This window comes from Lissotriton vulgaris, chromosome 11 (assembly GCF_964263255.1).
Source record: "Lissotriton vulgaris chromosome 11, aLisVul1.2, whole genome shotgun sequence".
NCBI lineage: Eukaryota > Metazoa > Chordata > Amphibia > Caudata > Salamandridae > Lissotriton > Lissotriton vulgaris.
In genome coordinates this window covers 874,748,113-874,766,233 of record NC_141699.1, presented here as the reverse complement: position 1 = coordinate 874,766,233, position 18,121 = coordinate 874,748,113, and the positions used below count along the sequence as shown (strand labels likewise).

Sequence of the window (18,121 nt, the reverse complement as noted above, 5' to 3'; positions counted from 1 at the left end):
AGGTAGTCAGGAGGGGGTTGGAGGGGGGGCTGAAGCGTGTGCTCTCTAGCACGGCACCACGCCCCCACCACTCTACGAGTTCTCTCCACCCACCTGAGAGTCTGTCCACTGGGCTCCCCTGGGCGTTTTAAACGTTCTTGAAACCACATTCAGTGTGTCGTTCATGAGTTACGCTTTGACGCCGTGAGAGCACGTTTGGTGAGACGGAGGCGGAGGGAGCCGTGTGAGCGGGCTCGGCGTCCGAGGGTCGCAGCAGCCCGGTCGCGAACCTGCCAGGTCATCGAAACACTACAGCGAAGAAGAATCCGGTGCACTGCTATAGGTGCTCCTGCCGGGTGGCAAAGCACTCCGCTTTTCAGTGCCCATCCAGGCGGAAGGCTGAAGCCTGCGGCCAGGGCGGGTAAGCAGCAGTAATCATCAGGTCAATGCCAGCACTTCCTGACGCCCCGAGCCACAGCTGCAACCGTAGCCCCCCTACCCCCGCTGCGCAACTCCACTGCCCCTTTCCGCCTTTTCTAGCTTTTTCTCAGCTCCCTATGATCCGGACTGAGGTAAGCCAGGGTAGCGCGAGTAACTGGGACTCCTAGAGCCGTAGTCTAAGCGAGATCTGTTAGTAGGGGGAGGATGTCCTCGGCCCCGCTACGCCCACTAAATGTTGTGCTTCCACTGGACACCCCCTTCTGCTAGGGACAGCTAGAGCCATTGACTGACTGATTCCGAAAACCGGCAACTCCCACGGTTTTTTAATCTACTCCAGCGAAAAATCATGCTACATATTGCCGATATTTGCTGCCCTCCCCCGAAGCATAGTATGGTACCTAATACGTCGTGCAATAAGTAACCACTACACACAAAGTTTCTATGAATGCAGTTTGCTACAGGTTTATTTCATACATGAAGTATGCCAACGTAGTGGGTTAACCAAGGGTAGGTAGCGATGAGATACCTAAGATGCCCACCCACCTGGTGAGCCAAACGTCACCTTAGCCAACCCAATGTGTGCTACCATTTTATCTGGGGGTGCCCCCCCCCTAATAACTTTGGACCACCAGTCCTTGTGCCTTTTTATGGTTGGGGCGCTGCAAAGCAAGCCCCCGGTTGCTCAGGCTTACAACCGCCTGAAGGACTAGCAGGTCACCAATGTTTTCCATCCAGAGTCCTGCCGTAACAACTCCTGGGGTTCAGCATAGGGTACCAGGTCCTGGTCTTTACCCACTGCGCCACCCTAGCAATGAATAAGTTGCCAATCATCCACACCTTGAACCCTGATGAAATAATTAAATGCGCATTGTTACACACTGTTTAATTTTTACACACACAATAAATTAACATGAACCCTGAGCTAGTCCCTTCCGGGTTCTACTTCACCAAGACCACAATGTTAAATGGCAATGAAAGAAACCAACCACAAACAAGGGACACACATTTCCAATCCACACACAATTAATGTTTGCCACTTGCGTGCCCCTTCATTGACGAATATAACAGCTGTAGCTCTGAGAATCCTACCGACCCATCTTCTTGATGCGTTTGGGGTGAGGCCCACCTTGAAGGCTGTGGTGGCTGCTCCAATTCAGAAGGAATGGCTAGAGTATCATTGGCCAGTCCCTGAAAATCTTGACAGTTCTAAACAAGACACATCACTTGCTCAAACTGATATCTAGTAAGGTGCAAATGATCTGCTTTTGGTAGCAGGTAACACCCTGTGTTGGGACGTAGTGCCATGTAATCTGTGACAAACCCGACCGGGCAGTAATTCTTGATGCCCAGGGACTGGAGCACTATGCATTTTCCATGCCACTCCTGATCAGTCTTGGATCTTCAACGTTACTGTTTAGGCGCCCCCTAGTACACTGATTTCCTTTCTGCATATGGAAACCATTTTTCCATCTCTCTTTGATCTAGCTACCAACTCGCTGACTCTGAAAGCACCCAAAAATGCCAGGCTGAATGCTACAGCAAATAGGCTGGTCTCGTAGGTGGAATATGTAACCCTGTGCACACAATCTATCATCCCCTATAGGATGCGGAATTCAATGGGTGACCTGTTATCTGGTGCCTGTACTTCTCCTCTGGCCCAGCCTTTGAGTGCCGCCCTAATGGGGAAAGCCTATTTGGGTCCTGGTGATCTACCAGTTTGGCATGGTGACTAACTGCTGCTAAGTGTCCCATGATCCAAAAGTGGCTCTTGTTCTGATCCCTGACCCATAGAACAAAATGCTGCATTTTGCCCTCAAGTGGTGCTGTATCACCGCCCCATTCCCCTGAAACCTTGCAGAAAGTGGAGACGCAGGTCTTGTTACGTCTCCAAGTCCCAGGGATGAGTGACGGCTCACCCAGTTCCATTAAGCGTTGGTCCACTGCAATAGGTGCCAAAGGTGTGGAGGAAACCGTCTCTGCTTTTACTTGTGGCCTAGCCTCCGGAAAACGGAGCCATTGAAAACAAGAATGTATTCGCGCCCCATTATTGTGCCAAAACCTTCCCTGCATGATGCATCAGTAAAAAGTCACCATTTGAGGCTGCCCTTCCAGGGGCATCTCTATATCAATATCCCATTGAAGTTTGCCAAGAATTCCGCCCTCATTATATGATCCTGTCTCAAATATTTTCTTAGTCTAACGAGGTAGTGTTTTCGTGTCCCATTAGCTATGGCACTGCCCAGCATTCTGGCAAAAATCCTACCGCTGGGATCACCCTTGCACAAAATGTGGTTTACCCAGTAGGCTCTGGATGGTGCCCATAGTGAATTTGTCCTTTGCAAATGACGTCTGGATGTCCTAAATCAATGCCTTCTTCTTGTCCAAGGGCAGTCTGGACATGCCCTTCAGAGTGTGTTGTTCTATACACAGAAACGTCAGAACCTGCACAGGACCCTAGATCTTACCGGGAGCCAGGGGATCCCATTGCTGGTCTGTCAGGCCCTGAAACACTTGTAGTGCCACCGCAAAGTCCTGTGACCCCTTCTTCCCAATGAAAATCATCCAAGTAGTGTGTCACCTCCCCTCACCCATGTGACCATTGAAGTGCTGCTGGGTGTGGGGGCTCACACTTGGAGCAGTTGTGGGCACATTTGCATGCCATCCCCCAGGACCATGACCCAGTGTTTGTATAATCTGCACGTATCCAGGGCAGGCCTTCTGAAACCCCAACCTGTGCCCTGCCACTCCTTGTGCGCCTTGAAGGGACATCTCCCTAGCTGGCTCTGTGCTTTACATGTTGAATGCTAAATCATATTCCTGTTGTATGAATCCCTCTGGGTGGGGTGAAGTTGCCCAAATGCTCCATCCAAACTGGACCTCTTTCGGTCCCAGCCAAGTTTGGGGCACTTGGCCTTCGTTTTTATGAATCCCTTGTCGTAGTTATACCATCCAATGTCCCCCGATTCGATCACCTCATTGTGAATCGTGTGCAATTATTGAAAGAATCACAGTTCCTGTTCGGGATATATCTCCATAACTACAGCTGACAGGATGGAGAAAGCCTCCAGTCAGTTTTCAATGGTCTTCTCTGGCCATGCTTGGTATCTCCCCTTCTTGTGCTTCTCCTTACCGCTCTTCCGCCTCATGTCTTTCTCATGCATCAGCAGTGTGAATATGTCAGCAAATTCTCATCGCCAAGTCCCATCCCTAGCTGCATGTGGCACCTGCCACACCAGAGAGCAGCAACCAGATACCAAAGGGGCAACTGTGACCAGAGGCAGTTTCTTCCCGCTGGGTGCATTTCCTTTGTCGCCTCACTCAAGATGGGGGGGAAGCCCTGTGCTCGTGCTTGGTAGGTTGTCAATATGTTCAACACAAAAAGGGGCCGCTCCCAGTATAGTGACCAAGGTGCTCAAAGATTAAATAGAGTGTGGACATCTCACAAAAAGTGAAGGACTGGCCGCACACACCACCAGGTGTCATGCTTCATCATCGGCAGTACTCTCACTCTAGAAGCTCGGTTTGGTAGAGGGCGGGCATACACCTGACGACAGGGATGCACTTCTGAACTAGGTGGGGGCCCGTAATGAGTGAGTGAGATTTAAAAACCATTACAGTTACAATTTTTTTTTTTTTATGTGACCGGCAGTTATATGGTATTAAAAACAAGTGAACAGTGAAATAGGGAAATTATTGTCCCCTCACTGTGGTAAATATGGTCAGTCCTTCACTTTTTGTGAGATGTCCACACTCACTATTTAATCTTTGAGCACCTTGGTCAATATATTGGGAGAAGTCCCTTTTTGTGTTGAGCATTTGATGCGAAAGGCTGCCTGCTCCTAGCGCCCGTGCCTCTAGTTCCCCCCCCTCCCCCCCCCCCCCCCCCCAGGATTTTCCCGGGGATAGCGTGGTTACACAGGTTGTCAATATGCCCTAACTTGACCTTGTATATTGAGGCCCTTTACCACAGAAGACGGGGCGGTTGAGGCCCCCAAGTAGGGGAGCTGATTGGTGTAATATGACTGCTTCTTGTGGCACTGTTGCCAGGAGCCTGTGTCAGGAACTGTCCGGGATTATGTCAGGAACACAGTCAGGGACTTGGGCAAGGACTGGGAATGGGGTAGAAAAAGTACAGAGAGCAGTACAGTGCTGCCCAGGATCACACATGAAGTCAGAAGAGGAAAAGGGATCCAAAGGGGAAGCCTGTAAAAGTGAACAAGATGGCTAAGACTCGGAAAGGAAGGGCACTCACAAGGCAATTTAACATTCAGACTAACTACACCCAGGACAGACGAGCAAGACATATATATCATACAACATTAGCAATAAAGGGGGATGCGGGATAAAGCACTCAGGAGCTCCACAAGGTAAGACTGAAGCTCTATAAGTTTCTTACCCACAACTGCTGTTACAGATACGCAGTGCAAATACCCACAGGTAGGATATGGATGCAAAGGCAGGGTCTGTGGAGCTTATACCTATGGGGATGTTATAAATGTAACTCAAAGACAATATTCACAGTGAACAAGAAACAACACCTAGGTAGTCCGCTGTCCCCACGGATCCTGGCGATCAAACAGGAACACGCAAGTCATTAACAGCAAATCGCTAGAACTAAACACAAGCACAATAGTCAAGGAGCTAGCAAGGAGGAGTGTTCCAACAGGAATGGAAGGAAATGACAGGGCACACTTGGCAGAAAAAGCTAACACACATACAACGCAACAGAAGCAAGACATCGGAATAGAAAGACAGCAACGTTGAACTGGAACCAAGGAAATGGGAAGAAGGGCAGGGACTGGAAAAGGATATACAGAAGGGGAGGCTACAAGGGTATACTAGAATAGTGCAGGTTAAGGAATCAAGAAAACAAAGTAGCATAGAAGGCCGTGCTGGGGCAGGAACAAGAAATGAGCTAAGGCTCAGGAGTAAAGGCAGCACTGCAGACAGTGCCGGTTCTGGAACAGGAAATTACAAAAGCTCCAGGAGTCAAAGGTAGCACTGCAGGCAGTGCTAGGGCAGGAAACAGGACATAGGTACAGCTCAGGAGTAGTGCTAATTCAGGTACAAGGAATAGCTATAGCTCAGGAAATAAGGTAGCAGTGCTAATTCAGGAGAAGGGAAACTGCTGCAATTGAGGAACCAGGAATACTAAGGCTCAGGGGTCAGGGTAGCACTGCAGGCAGTGCTAATTCAGGAACAAGGAACACAGCAGCAGGTCAGGAACAAGGCATAACTAAACCTCGGGAAACACTGGAAAAAAGAATAGCAAAAGCTCAGGAGCACTGGAAACCAGGAACGGTCACACTGGTAAACAACTACAATGACCAACCTTGGCCTGAAGGGAGCTGGAGCTTATAAGAGCTCACAGTAATCACATGCATCAGGTGTGAGCAGGCTAGCAGCAGCCAGCCACAGGTGAACTTAATTCCTCTACCCATCCTTGGCCTGCAGAGGTGGAGACAAAGCAGTGAGCAGGGAATTCTGGGTAATGGAGTTCCAAACATGAGCATGTTGGCTTCATATAAGCAGGCTGGCTGTCAAAAAACCTGGCATAGATTGGGAATGGATGTCAATTCCCAATAAGTGTCCAAATGCCTGGAAGTCAGGATATGCATACATGTGAGTGTCTGGAGGCATATTAGACCACTGGAAAGCCCCACAATTCGGCCCCCTGGTGGTGGGCACGAGAGCACAGGGACCGAATTGTGACAGCCTGGGCTGCCTGTAACTGTCTCTTCACAGCGGACAGCAGGGGTGGAGTAACTAGGGGTAGATTTGTGGCTGCACCAGATACCTCCTTATCGCCAAATTGCCCCCCACACCTATTTCTGTCATAGGTGCAACCCCCCCCCCCCCAAATGGGTTGTGCCACTGTGATGCTGCTGTGTCCTTGAGCTGGCGAACCTGGTTTTAAAGTCCACCATAAAGCTCACCACTGTGTCCTTTAGCTTACCCATTCTGTCCAGGGATTCCATCCCTGAAGGTGCTATATTGCTAGTGTCTATTGTTGCCGCCACTTGTGCTGTCTTCCTGGGGCCCTAGCCTTCTTTATCGGGCTTCAGCCAGGGATTCCCTGTTTAGTGGCCTGCTGGAGCAGGCTGTTGCCCGCTGGGTCTGTCCCCTTCAACTGGGGCGTCCTCGGGCTCTTGTGCATTCATGATGCCCCTTGCCCACTCTAGTCCTTGGGTATGTTCATAAACGCTGCCCGGTCTGCATCCTGAGACGGGCTGGGCTGAGGCTCGTCGACTGTTGTCATCTGGCAGAAAATGGGGGATTTCCCTGGCTATCCATGACCTTGCCGTTGAATCTAGCCTCCTTTGATGGTCCTGTAGATGAAAGAAATATGTTTGAAATCAACCTTGCTGCCCCTATGTCTGTTGTCGATCCTCTTGTCGCTTTTTGTCCCCCCAGAGCAGTGCCCCCAACGTTGGTCCTCCAATGCCTCAGGGGTTCTCCCAGCGCTGCTGACCCCACTCATGTTATACTTACTTAACCAATGTGTGACACGGCGAACGCTTGATGTGATATCCTGCCCACAGTTTACTGCCGATGATCCTGGTGTTCCACGTAAAGTGGTTACTTGCCAGCGCAACCTTGAGCATAGGAAAGAAAGATGTGGGCTTATCCTAAGAAATCGGCTGCACCTTGTGAACTATCGCTGTCTCTTCCCATCTAGGATTTTCCGATTTATCATCACTTTTACTTGTGTCCCCATGACTTACCCTTGAATCTTATTCCAAAACCTTTATTGTCATGAGGCCGAGTGGCCAGTCTCCGATCACCCCTAGTGCGCGCAATACCTTAGATAAAAGATGGGGCGCAAGAAAACCCTCAATTACAAGACATGCGCAGAAAACGCCTCCTGGCAGAATGCGGGCTGAACCCACAATGGCGCAAATACTTCCAAGTTTGTTATAATTTAATAAAAACCATCACAATATTCTTACAAATTCTAAAGAATTAAACGTGTTTTTGCAATAAAATACATCTTGTTTCTAATTGATCCCCCGCACATTTTTTTGTTGTTGCAATTAATACTGAATAATGGAACCTGTTTAAAATAAAATACTTTGCTTTTAAAATTAATCACCCAGTTCATGCAGATATATATTTTTTTTACTGGATGATTGATTACATTTTGTTGTTCTAGTCAAGAGTATATTCTGATGATACACATCCTTGTTTTGTTTTGTTTATTCGGACCGTTGGCCCACAAACAATACATATCGATAAAAATTCATCTAAAAAACATTTCATTAACACACTTAAATACATCCTAAAACATATTTAATCTAAAAACCCACTATTACCTAAATTGAGGATAACTATTTGTTAAAATTCGTTAAAAAGATATAGAGATGGGGGCGTGGCTAGCAGCCGAGCATGGCGGCTGCCTAGGAGAAGAGCTCCGTGAGTTTTAGCGACCTCTCCTATAATCCGATTACTAATCCGTCACCGTACAGATCTCCAAAGGGGGGTCCCGGAGCCCAGGACCGGGCGGTACCAGGAGCAGAAGTACCGGCAATAATAGATGCCCGGGTGGTGCCGTATTCGATGACTGAGCGGACGGCCTGGCAAGCAAAGAGGAGCCGGGACCTGTAGTGCTTCCAGAATCTGTCCGGAAGTTCAGACGGCCTGGGAGAAGTAGACCGGAAGTGCCCGGGAAGACCTGAGTGCAGCTACGGAGCCCAGAGCAGCGGCGGACAGAAGTGACCAGCGTTAGCGGAAGGTGCGTTACACCTTATAGTGGGCGATCACTGCAACACCATCCGGAAGTCGCGACCAACTAAGGACTGTGGCGGCTGGTCGGGGGGCTGACGCAGGTGACAATACGCCATCTTGTGAGAGCGCGATCGGCGCAAGAGCAGGGACGCTGCTCTCCGTTGACATATAGGGTGCAGGGCGGCGGCAGCGAAAATCGGACACTGTGACCAGGCGGAGCATTGGCTGAGCAGAGAACGCCCCATAAACTAAACTACACTAAGTATCGGTCCTGCATGGGCTTGACGCTGAGGGAGACGCAAACAGGGAGCTTAACCCGAGGCGGAGTGTCAGACCAGAGACTAATAGCACACCCCTGCATCCCATGTTGCCCCGGGAGTGTCCGTGTCACTAAGCTGCGGAAATTCGTGACACCCCCTGAACAGCTGTACTAACAAAAGGGCACCCAGACGTCCCCTGGTAGCGTTAAATCCCAGCGAGGAGGCTCCATATTACCCTGCCACCACGAGGACGCAGACCATCACGCCATACCTATATTGGAGCTGGCAGGAGGAGTCCCTGAGGGTGAGTGGCGGCGGTGCGCTGAAACGCGATAGTACTTCCAGAGAGAGGAGGACCGCTCATTCCCGTGTTGGTGAACAAAAAGGGGAGCACTCTGGTTCTGCATTGGGCTATAATACATCCGCAGGCCTCCAAGACACAAACACTATCTAACAACTCGCCCTGATAGCGCAAACGGTATGGAGTGAGTCAGCTTGTGGTGATATAGACGGGTGGACAGCGGTGCAGCAAGCGACGCGCAGTGTCCATAGAAGCTTTCTGAGTGCCGACAATTTGGGGGACAGGATAGCGCTAGTGCATCACAAGGCGCAGCGACACTTATCATGGCGGGCAGAGGTTCTAAGGGTGGCACGACGCAGACCCGAATAGACAAGTACGCCTGCAACAAGGGCGCCTCATCCCCCACGGAGGGGCGGACACCTACAACGAAACCAGCAGACGGAGCAGGAGGAAAGAAGGCAACGCTAGATGACGTTATGAGGGCACTGACACAATTGCAGGCCACAGTGGGTTCCATCTCTACGGACATCACCCTTATACGAGCGGACTTCCACAAAATGTCGGAGAAGGTGGGCTCATTGGAAGTGGTAACGAAGTCGATGGTAGAGGACGTGTCGGAGCTGCAAAGTGCAATGGAACGCATGACGGCAGAGAATAAAGCGCTGAAAGAGAAGCTGGACGACCAGGAAGGGCGCTCTAGAAGGAACAACATTCAAATCCTTGGGGTTCCGGAATCTGAAGGGAAAAGAGCGACGGATCTCTTTGTGGAGCACTTGATCACAACGAAGCTCCAACCTAAGGGACTGTCCACCTTCTTCTCGGTAGAAAGAGCACACAGGGTACCGGGAGGACGACTAAAACCGGGCGCAAATCCGAGGCCCATCCTGGCGAGACTTTTCGATTTCCGGGACAGGGATGCCATTCTACAGGCAGCGAGAATGTCCCCTCCAGTTAAGATTCAAAACTCCACGCTGGTCTTTTTCCACGACTACACGGCTGAGGTTGCCCGCCGAGGGAGAACGTTCCTAGACGTGAAACGAGAATTGAGGGCGAGAGAAATTCCATACTCCATGCTGTTTCCGGCGAGGTTAAGAGTGGTGGCAGACAACAAGACATGGTTTTTTGATACACCGGAAATGGCCCGAGACTGGCTGGAAGGATGGAGGCCGGCCACTCAGCCCCGCCGCTCAAACAGGGAACACAGGGACCAACCCGCTGGGGACTTGCCAGGCTCTCAGACATCAGGACGAGAAGAGGAAGGGCTCTCATCAGAGAGAAACGGTGTGAATGGAGACGCTGACACGGATCAATAATCACCCGGCGGCTACAGAACACCTTAATGTCATGGAAACTGCCGCATGGACTGCCATTGGACACTGGGCCGAGGGCCCCCGAGGAGGGTAAGAGGGGTCGCTGACTCCGGAGTATTCCTCACCCCAACGAGCAAGTATTCTGTGTGTGGGATGGGTTAAGCACTCTGCTAAGTTGGGGGGGCCGGGCGGTTCAAGGTCCGTGTAGCAGGGGAGCAGGGAGGGGGGAGTCAGGGGGGGGGGGGGGAGTTTACGGTTCTGTTGCTAATTGTTTGACTCGTATTGGTTGGATATGGCATACAGGCAAAGGCACATTGGTCAGCACACGATTGGCGTGTGAGTCACAGTCCGTGGCGCACTCATGTCTTCCACACCAAGTTGTAAATGGCACACGACACACAGGATGACACCATAGACGGGGGATCTCAAACGGGGCCGGTAACACCGCTGCAGTGGATGACCTGGAATGTGAGAGGGCTGGGGGACAAGATTAAGAGGGGGTTGGTACTGCAGGGTATTAGGAGGCTAAGTCCTGCTTTGGTCCTTCTTCAGGAAACACACCTGATAGGCGCAGCTACTCAGGCACTGGACAGACAGGGTTATCAAATGATAGTACATTCAGGTTTTACCTCAGGGTCGCGTGGGACGGGCATATTGATGCGAAAATCGGCACCATTCATAGTACAGACCACTAAAACAGATGACCAATGCCGCTTCGCAGCGGCGCATGGACAATGGAAAGGCAAGCCGATAACCGTAGTGTCTGTCTACATTCCAGCACTTCACGCAATCGCCCTTCCTGAATTGGGGAAATTCCTTCTGGAACTCCCAGAGGGGGACCTAATTATAGGAGGGGATTTCAATGCCGTAACGCACAACAAACAGGATAGGTTCCCGATACGAACACAGACCCCTGGTCCCTCCCGATTAGGCAAGTTCCTGGTAGCGCAGGGGCTGGTAGACATCTGACGACAGTTTCACCCTGAGGACCAGCAATACAACTACTACTCTAATGTCCATAATAGCCTATCTCGTATCGACTACTTTCTTACGCTGGGAGACGGCCTCCTAACCATAGATGACGTGCAGATCAGACCCAGGGGCATATCAGACCACTCTCCAATAACACTGACATTGTCATGCCCGGAGAGGGCTTGCAAAAGGATATTTCCGATCTTCCCAGGCTATCTCCAGATACCAAGCATAGGTAGGGAGCTGAAAAAGACGACCCGATATTACTTTGCAGAGAACGCGACTTCGGTAAAATCACCTACGGTCTTGTGGGAGGCATATAAGACGGTTTTGAGGGGGCAGGCGATCTCAACCATAACAGGACACAAACGCACACAAAAGGAGGAACTACTAGAATTAGAATTCGAGCTTAACAAGGCGAATGTAGCGCACATGGTGGACCCAACGGTAGATATGCTACACACGCTTCAACTCAGGCAGCGGCTCCACGACGACCATCTTAGGCGACGGACGGTCGAGAACATTGCGGCGACAGCACATAGAGTCTATGATATTGGAGATAAGGCAAGTAAGCTTTTCGCCTGGTTGGACAGAAAGAAGGGAGGCAATAGGAATATACTACAACTGCGAGATTCGGACAGGATGCTACAAACGTGCCCGTCATTGATAATAGACGCCTTGGCTGACCACTTTCAGGAGGTGTACACCCCTGAGGTGGGAATAACACCGGGGGAGGCAACAACGGCTCTCCACGATGTACCGACTCAAACCCTTTCACAGGAGGCAGTAGATGAGTTAGAAGCCGATCTGTCACCGGAGGAGATACAGTTGGCTATTAATGCACTTCACTCTGGTAAAGCATTGGGCCCCAACGGAATCCCTATTGAGTGGTACAAGGCTATGTCGGAAACGTTAAGTACACCCCTACTTGACATGTATACCGAAAGCTTGGTGCGGGGGATTCTACCCCTCGATCAACGTAGAGCAACCATTGTGGCGATCCCAAAACCGGGCAAACCACCCATAGAGTGCACATCATATCGCCCGATATCTCTCCTCAATGCCGAAGCCAAAATTCTGGCGAAATTACTAGCCGCCAGATTGATGCCTCACCTCGCGCAGTTAATACACCCGGATCAATCGGGCTTTATGCCACACAGGAGCGCGGCGCTGAATCTCCGCAGAGTACAAGGAGCAAAGGCGCGAGCCACACTGCTAACGGAACCGGCAGCCATTCTGTCATTGGATGCGAAGAAGGCGTTCAACATAGTGGAGTGGCAGTACCTTTTTGCAGTATTGGCCCACATTAGCTTCGGCCCCAAATTTATCGCCTGGATTAAGCTACTGTACGCGAGTCCGGTGGCACATGTGGCGGCAAATCGTCATATTTCCTGCGAGATTATGTTAGCCAGGGGGACAAGGCAGGGGTGTCCGCTCTCACCTCTGCTATTTGCCTTGGTCCTGGAGCCGCTGGCCACAATCATTAGAACATTCCCGCTATTGAGAGGGATACCTTGGGGAGACAACTGGGAAGACAGAGTCTCCCTCTACGCCGATGACATGTTGATCTATTTGTCGGACCCAGAGAGAGGTATCCCGATATTATTGGCACTGTGTGATGAGCACGGGCGGACTTCAGGGTATAAGATCAACTGGGCGAAATCGATCATTTATGAGCTTAGAGGTCCCTCCCCGAATCTTCCTGCAGACTGCCCACTGGCGATGGCGGGCACCTCCCTCAGATATCTGGAGATTCATATTACCCGTGAGGACAAAGCATTTTATGAGTTGAATTTACTACCACTGCTCGCGCGTCTACAAACTGATTCGAGACATTGGAAGGCCCTCCCTTAGACTCTGCTGGGGCGTGCAGCGCTATTCAAAATGATGGAGCTGCCACGTTTCCTTTATGTGCTTGAAAATACGCTGACCCTAATACCGCCCTCCTTTTTCCGGAAGGTGACGGCAGTGGTGACTGGTTTGCTCTGGGGCGACCACCCAGCTCGTGTAGCACACATGAAGCTTATCCGGGGCTGGTATGACGGTGGAATAGCCCTGCCGAATGTACAATTGTACTACTGGGCTGCTCACCCTAAAATTATTAACCAATGGCTGCACGCCCCGCAAGATGACCCGGCCTATCTCGCAGACAGAGCAAAGCTGGGTACACACAGTCTGCTGGCCCCGCTTTACCACAAAGGACTAGCATCGAAACTAATGGGCCCAACTAGGCACACAGTGGCGTTCTGGCACAAAGCACAGACGAGGCTCAAATGGGGGGGTGTTATAACAAAACTTACACCTCTGTGGGATACCAAGGCGTTGGGTCAGTTGAGACATAGCAAGGGATTCACTCAATGGATCAACATTGGAATCTCCACGGTGGGAGACATGTGGACGAAAGATGGGGTGGTCTCCTTTTCACACCTACAACAGCAATATAACTTGGGCTCGAACAAGACCTACCGTTATATTCAAATAAGACATGCACTGATGACGGCAATAGAGGCGGGAGCGAAGATCCCGGAGTCCTCCCCGCTAGAAGATCGACTACTTACCGACTTTATGCAGACTAGCGCCACTTCCCTCGCGTACAAAAAGCTACTGAATACCCTTCCAGACCCCCTACAGAAATTAAGGGAGAAATGGGAAAGTGAGATATAGGCTGAATGGATGAGACGGACTGGAACGCTGCTATGGCATCCCCGAAGGAAGCGGGCATCTCGGCTCAGTTCCGACTGGTGCAATTCAAGATATTACACCGGGTTTATTATACAAGGACCACCCTACACAAATTTCACAGGGCTGACCATCCATATTGTCTGAGGGGCTGTGGGAAGGAAGGCACACTGTTACATACGCTCTGGGAGTGCCCGACTATTGCTGATTATTGGCGGCAGGTAATGCGCATCATATCCCAGACTTTAGAAGTATCCATTACACCTGACCCGCGTGTGTGCCTGCTGAATGTATGGGGGCCGAATGACCTGACGCGCCAGGGACAACAATGGGCCATTGTGGGTATTATGGTGGCCAAACGGGATATAGCAGAGACGGGGGGCGGCAGATGCACCGACTCTGGGGCAGTGGTGTAGGAACGTGGATGTGCTTCTTGTGATTGAACGAGCGGTGTACAAAAGTCAAAGTCAAAAAGGTTTATTTGTATTGGTACTCGACAGAGGACCACAAAATTTTTACATTTTACATATTTAAAAAGAATTCAGTTTTATCAATATAAAGATAAAAAGGATTTAAAAAATGTATACAAGTTATAACAAACAAATTCGTTCGGAGGTTGATTGCACAAAAATATAAGTTCTCTCACCATTGTAATTCTACAGGAGCGAAAGATAGGGTCAAGGTATCTTTTACGGGCTAGGGTTACTTTATGATTTGGACATACAAAAAGTATATGCTCTAAAGTCTGATCGCCCCCTGCGCACAATGTACATGTTGGAGTTCCTCCTGGGAGCCATCTTGAGGTGTATGCTAGTACGGGTAGAATGCGGTGTACAAACTGAGGGCCAATCCTCGCAAGTGGAATAGGGTCTGGCTGCCCTGGAACAAATATCGGGGGGAACTGTGTGAGCCGCTGCCGGAGGAGGACATTGATAGTTCAGAGGATTAGGAAGATATAGACTAAATAACCTGATTGATGACCAGAAACGCTGGTAAGGTGGTGTAATGGGATTGACACGGTGCTCTGCCGGATATATTGGGGAACCCTGAGGAGCGGGAGGTACACGGGGAGCGCTAGTACTGACATGCCGGGGTAGAGGATAGAATCGTGGGTGCTGGAATGTATGAAACATGTTCAATCTATTGAGTCACAAGTTGAGTTATGGTTATAAAGTACAAAAGTAAGACAGACTCAGATTCTTCTAAAAATGCTATCCTATTTTCCGCTGTGCTGTCAAAAAATTGCTGCCGGACCGCAGGTTGTCGGCTGAACAGCTGTGTATTTAATATTCTTTTTTCGTGTCTTCAAACAGTGTGGCAGCCGGCCTCAGGGTTGTAGGCATAATGCTGTGTACATTAAGCAGATGTCAATAAAGTCTTACGTTAAAAAAAAAAAGATATAGAGATGCCTTCACTTTTTGCACATATTTCCCCTTAGCCACGGCAATATCCAAATGGGCCATTTCTGTCATCAGTGTCACAGCCTGGGTCCTAGTTTTGATCTCATATTTCATAAATATTGGTTTTAAAAACCATAATATGTAAATCCAAGAACTTCAGACAATCAAATAAAATATGCGGCATATCACATTTGGTCCCTAAAGAGCAAGTGCAGCTTCCTGTCTCGTTGATCATAGCCCGCTTTACCGGATTGTTCATATAACAAGGGTTTACCCCAATTCTTACCCTCAAAACCTCATTTCGTAATTGGCGGTCCGGTAGCTTATCAATATAGGGGAAGTATTTATCATTATTCCATGCATCAATCCTAAAACGATATGAAGTTTTATTTACAAGATGGATTTTGTCCTTTGCATGAGATATTTCATTCCCCATCAACCTGCGTAACTTTTTATCGATATTCGCCACAGAGACAGTAGGGCACACATTAACACCCATCTTATTGCATAGCTTTGTTATAGTCCCCCTAATCTTTCTTGCCCATTTTAGTTCGCCTATCTGTATTTCATTTTTACACCATTGAGATATTTTGGTGAAAGTTTTTACCTTCTTCAACATCCCAGTTATCCTTGCCACTTAAAATTAACAATTCTGCGCCGTACAAGAATTGCGGGGGTACAATAGCGGAATATGCTTTTAGCACTGGTCTATCGGTCATTGCCCCATAGGCTTTATTAAACAATTTCAATACGCTAATCGATGCAGAGGTTCTTAATGTAGATGCCTCTAAGTGGGTATTCCATTTAAAAATTTTCTCGAACCATAGCCCCAAGTATCTATACTCTGTTACCGATTCCACTTTTTCTGACCCTATCCACCATGAGAACTTAGTTTTCCTCCGGCCAAAGCTCAAGGTTTTGGTCTTATCCATATTTATCACAAGTTTTTTCCTTGAGCAGTAGTCATTAAATATATTCAGTTTTATTTGCAAGCCAACCTCGGTCTGGTCCATAATCGCCAGATTGTCGGCATAAAGTAAACATGCGATCTGCTTGCCATTTAATTTCGGGCTTGCCCCAGTTGCATTCCCCAAAATTAATGGCATGTCTGCTAAGAACAAGGAAAACAGCAGGGGAGCTAATACACATCTCTGTCGCAGCCCATTTCCAATTTCTATTTTCCCAGATAAGCTACCATCTTTTTATAAAATTATCTGGCGCCAGTTTTTAGTGTGGAGCATTTGTAGCAGCCGCAGTACATAATTCGGAATTCCATAACTAATTAAGGCTTCCCACAGCAGCTCACGATCCACTAGATCAAAGGCTGCACAGAAGTCTACAAAACAACAAAATAACCTGCCCCGTGTTTCCATTGACTTCCGCGCTATGGCCCAAAGAGCAAAGTAATGATCAATTGTAGAATGGCCAGCTTTAAACCCTCCCTGTTCCGGGGGGATGATCTGGTTTTCCTCTGCCCAGTCTTTTAATATATTCAATATGGCTTTTGCGAAGACTTTTTTCCCCTATGTCCAGAAGGTTTATCAGCCTATAGTTTTTCGGTATTTTGTGGCTACCCATTTTATGTATTGGCCTTATAATTGCGCCCTTCCAACTTTCTGGAACAATACCCGTATCCAGAATTACTAGGAACATCTTTGCCAAAATCTCCGCCCACCATTCTGGACTCGTTTTAATTATCACTGCAGGGAGGTTATCTGGTCCTGCGGCACGGGTAAGGTTCAAACTAGCTATAATTTCAATTATATATCTTGGGGTAAAGTATTCCTTTATATCATCCCTCACCTGTGACCAATCTAGGGTTCTTGGCATTGCTTGTGTCGGCCATCTTCCATAGATTTCTTCCAGATAACCTACCCAGTCCTCTTCGGGGACCATACAGACCAAGGAGCCTGTTTTCCTACCCACGCTTTCTTGGACTAATTTCCAGAACCCTCTCACATCTTTGGTTTCAATTACCTCCAACATATTTGCCCAACATTTCTCTTCATACATTTTTTTTTTATTCCAAATAATGTTTTATACTTTAACCTTAGTTGCTGGAGTGCCTGGTGTAGGTCCGCTCTAAACCTGGCCCTTAATCTTCTCTCCTTCTGTTTTATCAGGGCCTTGGCTACCCTGCACTCTTCGTCGAACCAGGGTTTCCTGCTATTATTAACAGCATTGCTCCCCAGTCCTGACTTTTTTGTCTTAAATTCCTTCTTAAGGGAATCTGCCAGCTTACCTATGGTTAGTTCAAACCAAGGAATTCCTGCTTTAGTTTGGATTTCTTCAGTTGGAGTCGACTGCTGAATTAGCTTGAGCTTCTCTATCTGTTCATCCGATATACAGGTTGTTAATCGTTTGGGATACTCCACATGGACCTGTAGAGCCCTCTCTCTATTTTTACTTTTTGGTATGTGTATTTCTACCTTCAAAGGGAAGTGATCACTACCTGTCATTTTCATCACCTCAAATTTTTTAATTATATCAAAACACCAGGCCTGGCAAAACACATAATCTATTGGACAAAGTTGCTGGCCCCTCACAAAAGTCCTTCCCGCTGGCCGGTCTGGCTGAAATCTCCCATTTGCACATACCATCCCCAGGGACCCCATTAGCTGACTGAATAACTCGTCCTGCTGTGAGAGCTCCCACCTTGGAAAGAGTGCTACTTCAATATTATGGGATTCTAACAATTCTTTATACCAACTATCCACCCTTCTGGGATCTAATCTATGGTTAAAATCACCTACCACCAATACTAAGTCCTTCTGTTGCTTAACACTAATGGACTCTAGGTCTTCTTTCAGTTTACCCAAATTCTCCTTGTATTCACAGTCCTTTCCCTTCTGTATATATACATTTATGATACATATTCCCTCATAGAGGGGATCTACCTTCTGCAGTAAAATTCTGCAACCTAGTGCCCACTCACTAAGTAATTTTAAGCTTTCAACCTTCCTAACTATCTGTGAGGAGATCAGCGTTAGTTGACCCCCTGATGGCCTCCCCAGATTATTTTTCTTTGCTGCTTCGGAGTATTGGGCAAATCCT

The 18,121-nt window shown here is 48.7% G+C and overlaps 1 protein-coding gene and 1 long non-coding RNA gene across 3 annotated transcripts in view; one reads left to right on the top strand and one right to left on the bottom strand.

Annotated features, from left to right (window-relative positions):
• Positions 1-250, bottom strand: part of SNED1 (sushi, nidogen and EGF like domains 1) — a 2,960,801-nt gene extending 2,960,551 nt beyond the window's left edge. The window contains exon 1 of the mRNA XM_086944023.1: positions 94-250. Within this exon, the coding sequence (XP_086800149.1) occupies positions 94-149 (56 nt within the window). The 5' untranslated portion in view covers positions 150-250. The remainder of the gene's footprint in view (positions 1-93) is intronic.
• A 14-nt stretch (positions 251-264) lies between these two features.
• Positions 265-18,121, top strand: part of LOC147683634 (uncharacterized) — a 28,331-nt gene continuing 10,474 nt past the window's right edge. The window contains exon 1 of one of the 2 annotated variants that reach the window (XR_015300959.1): positions 265-400. This is a non-coding gene — a long non-coding RNA (uncharacterized LOC147683634). The remainder of the gene's footprint in view (positions 401-18,121) is intronic. The other variant, XR_015300960.1, reaches the window with a different exon arrangement.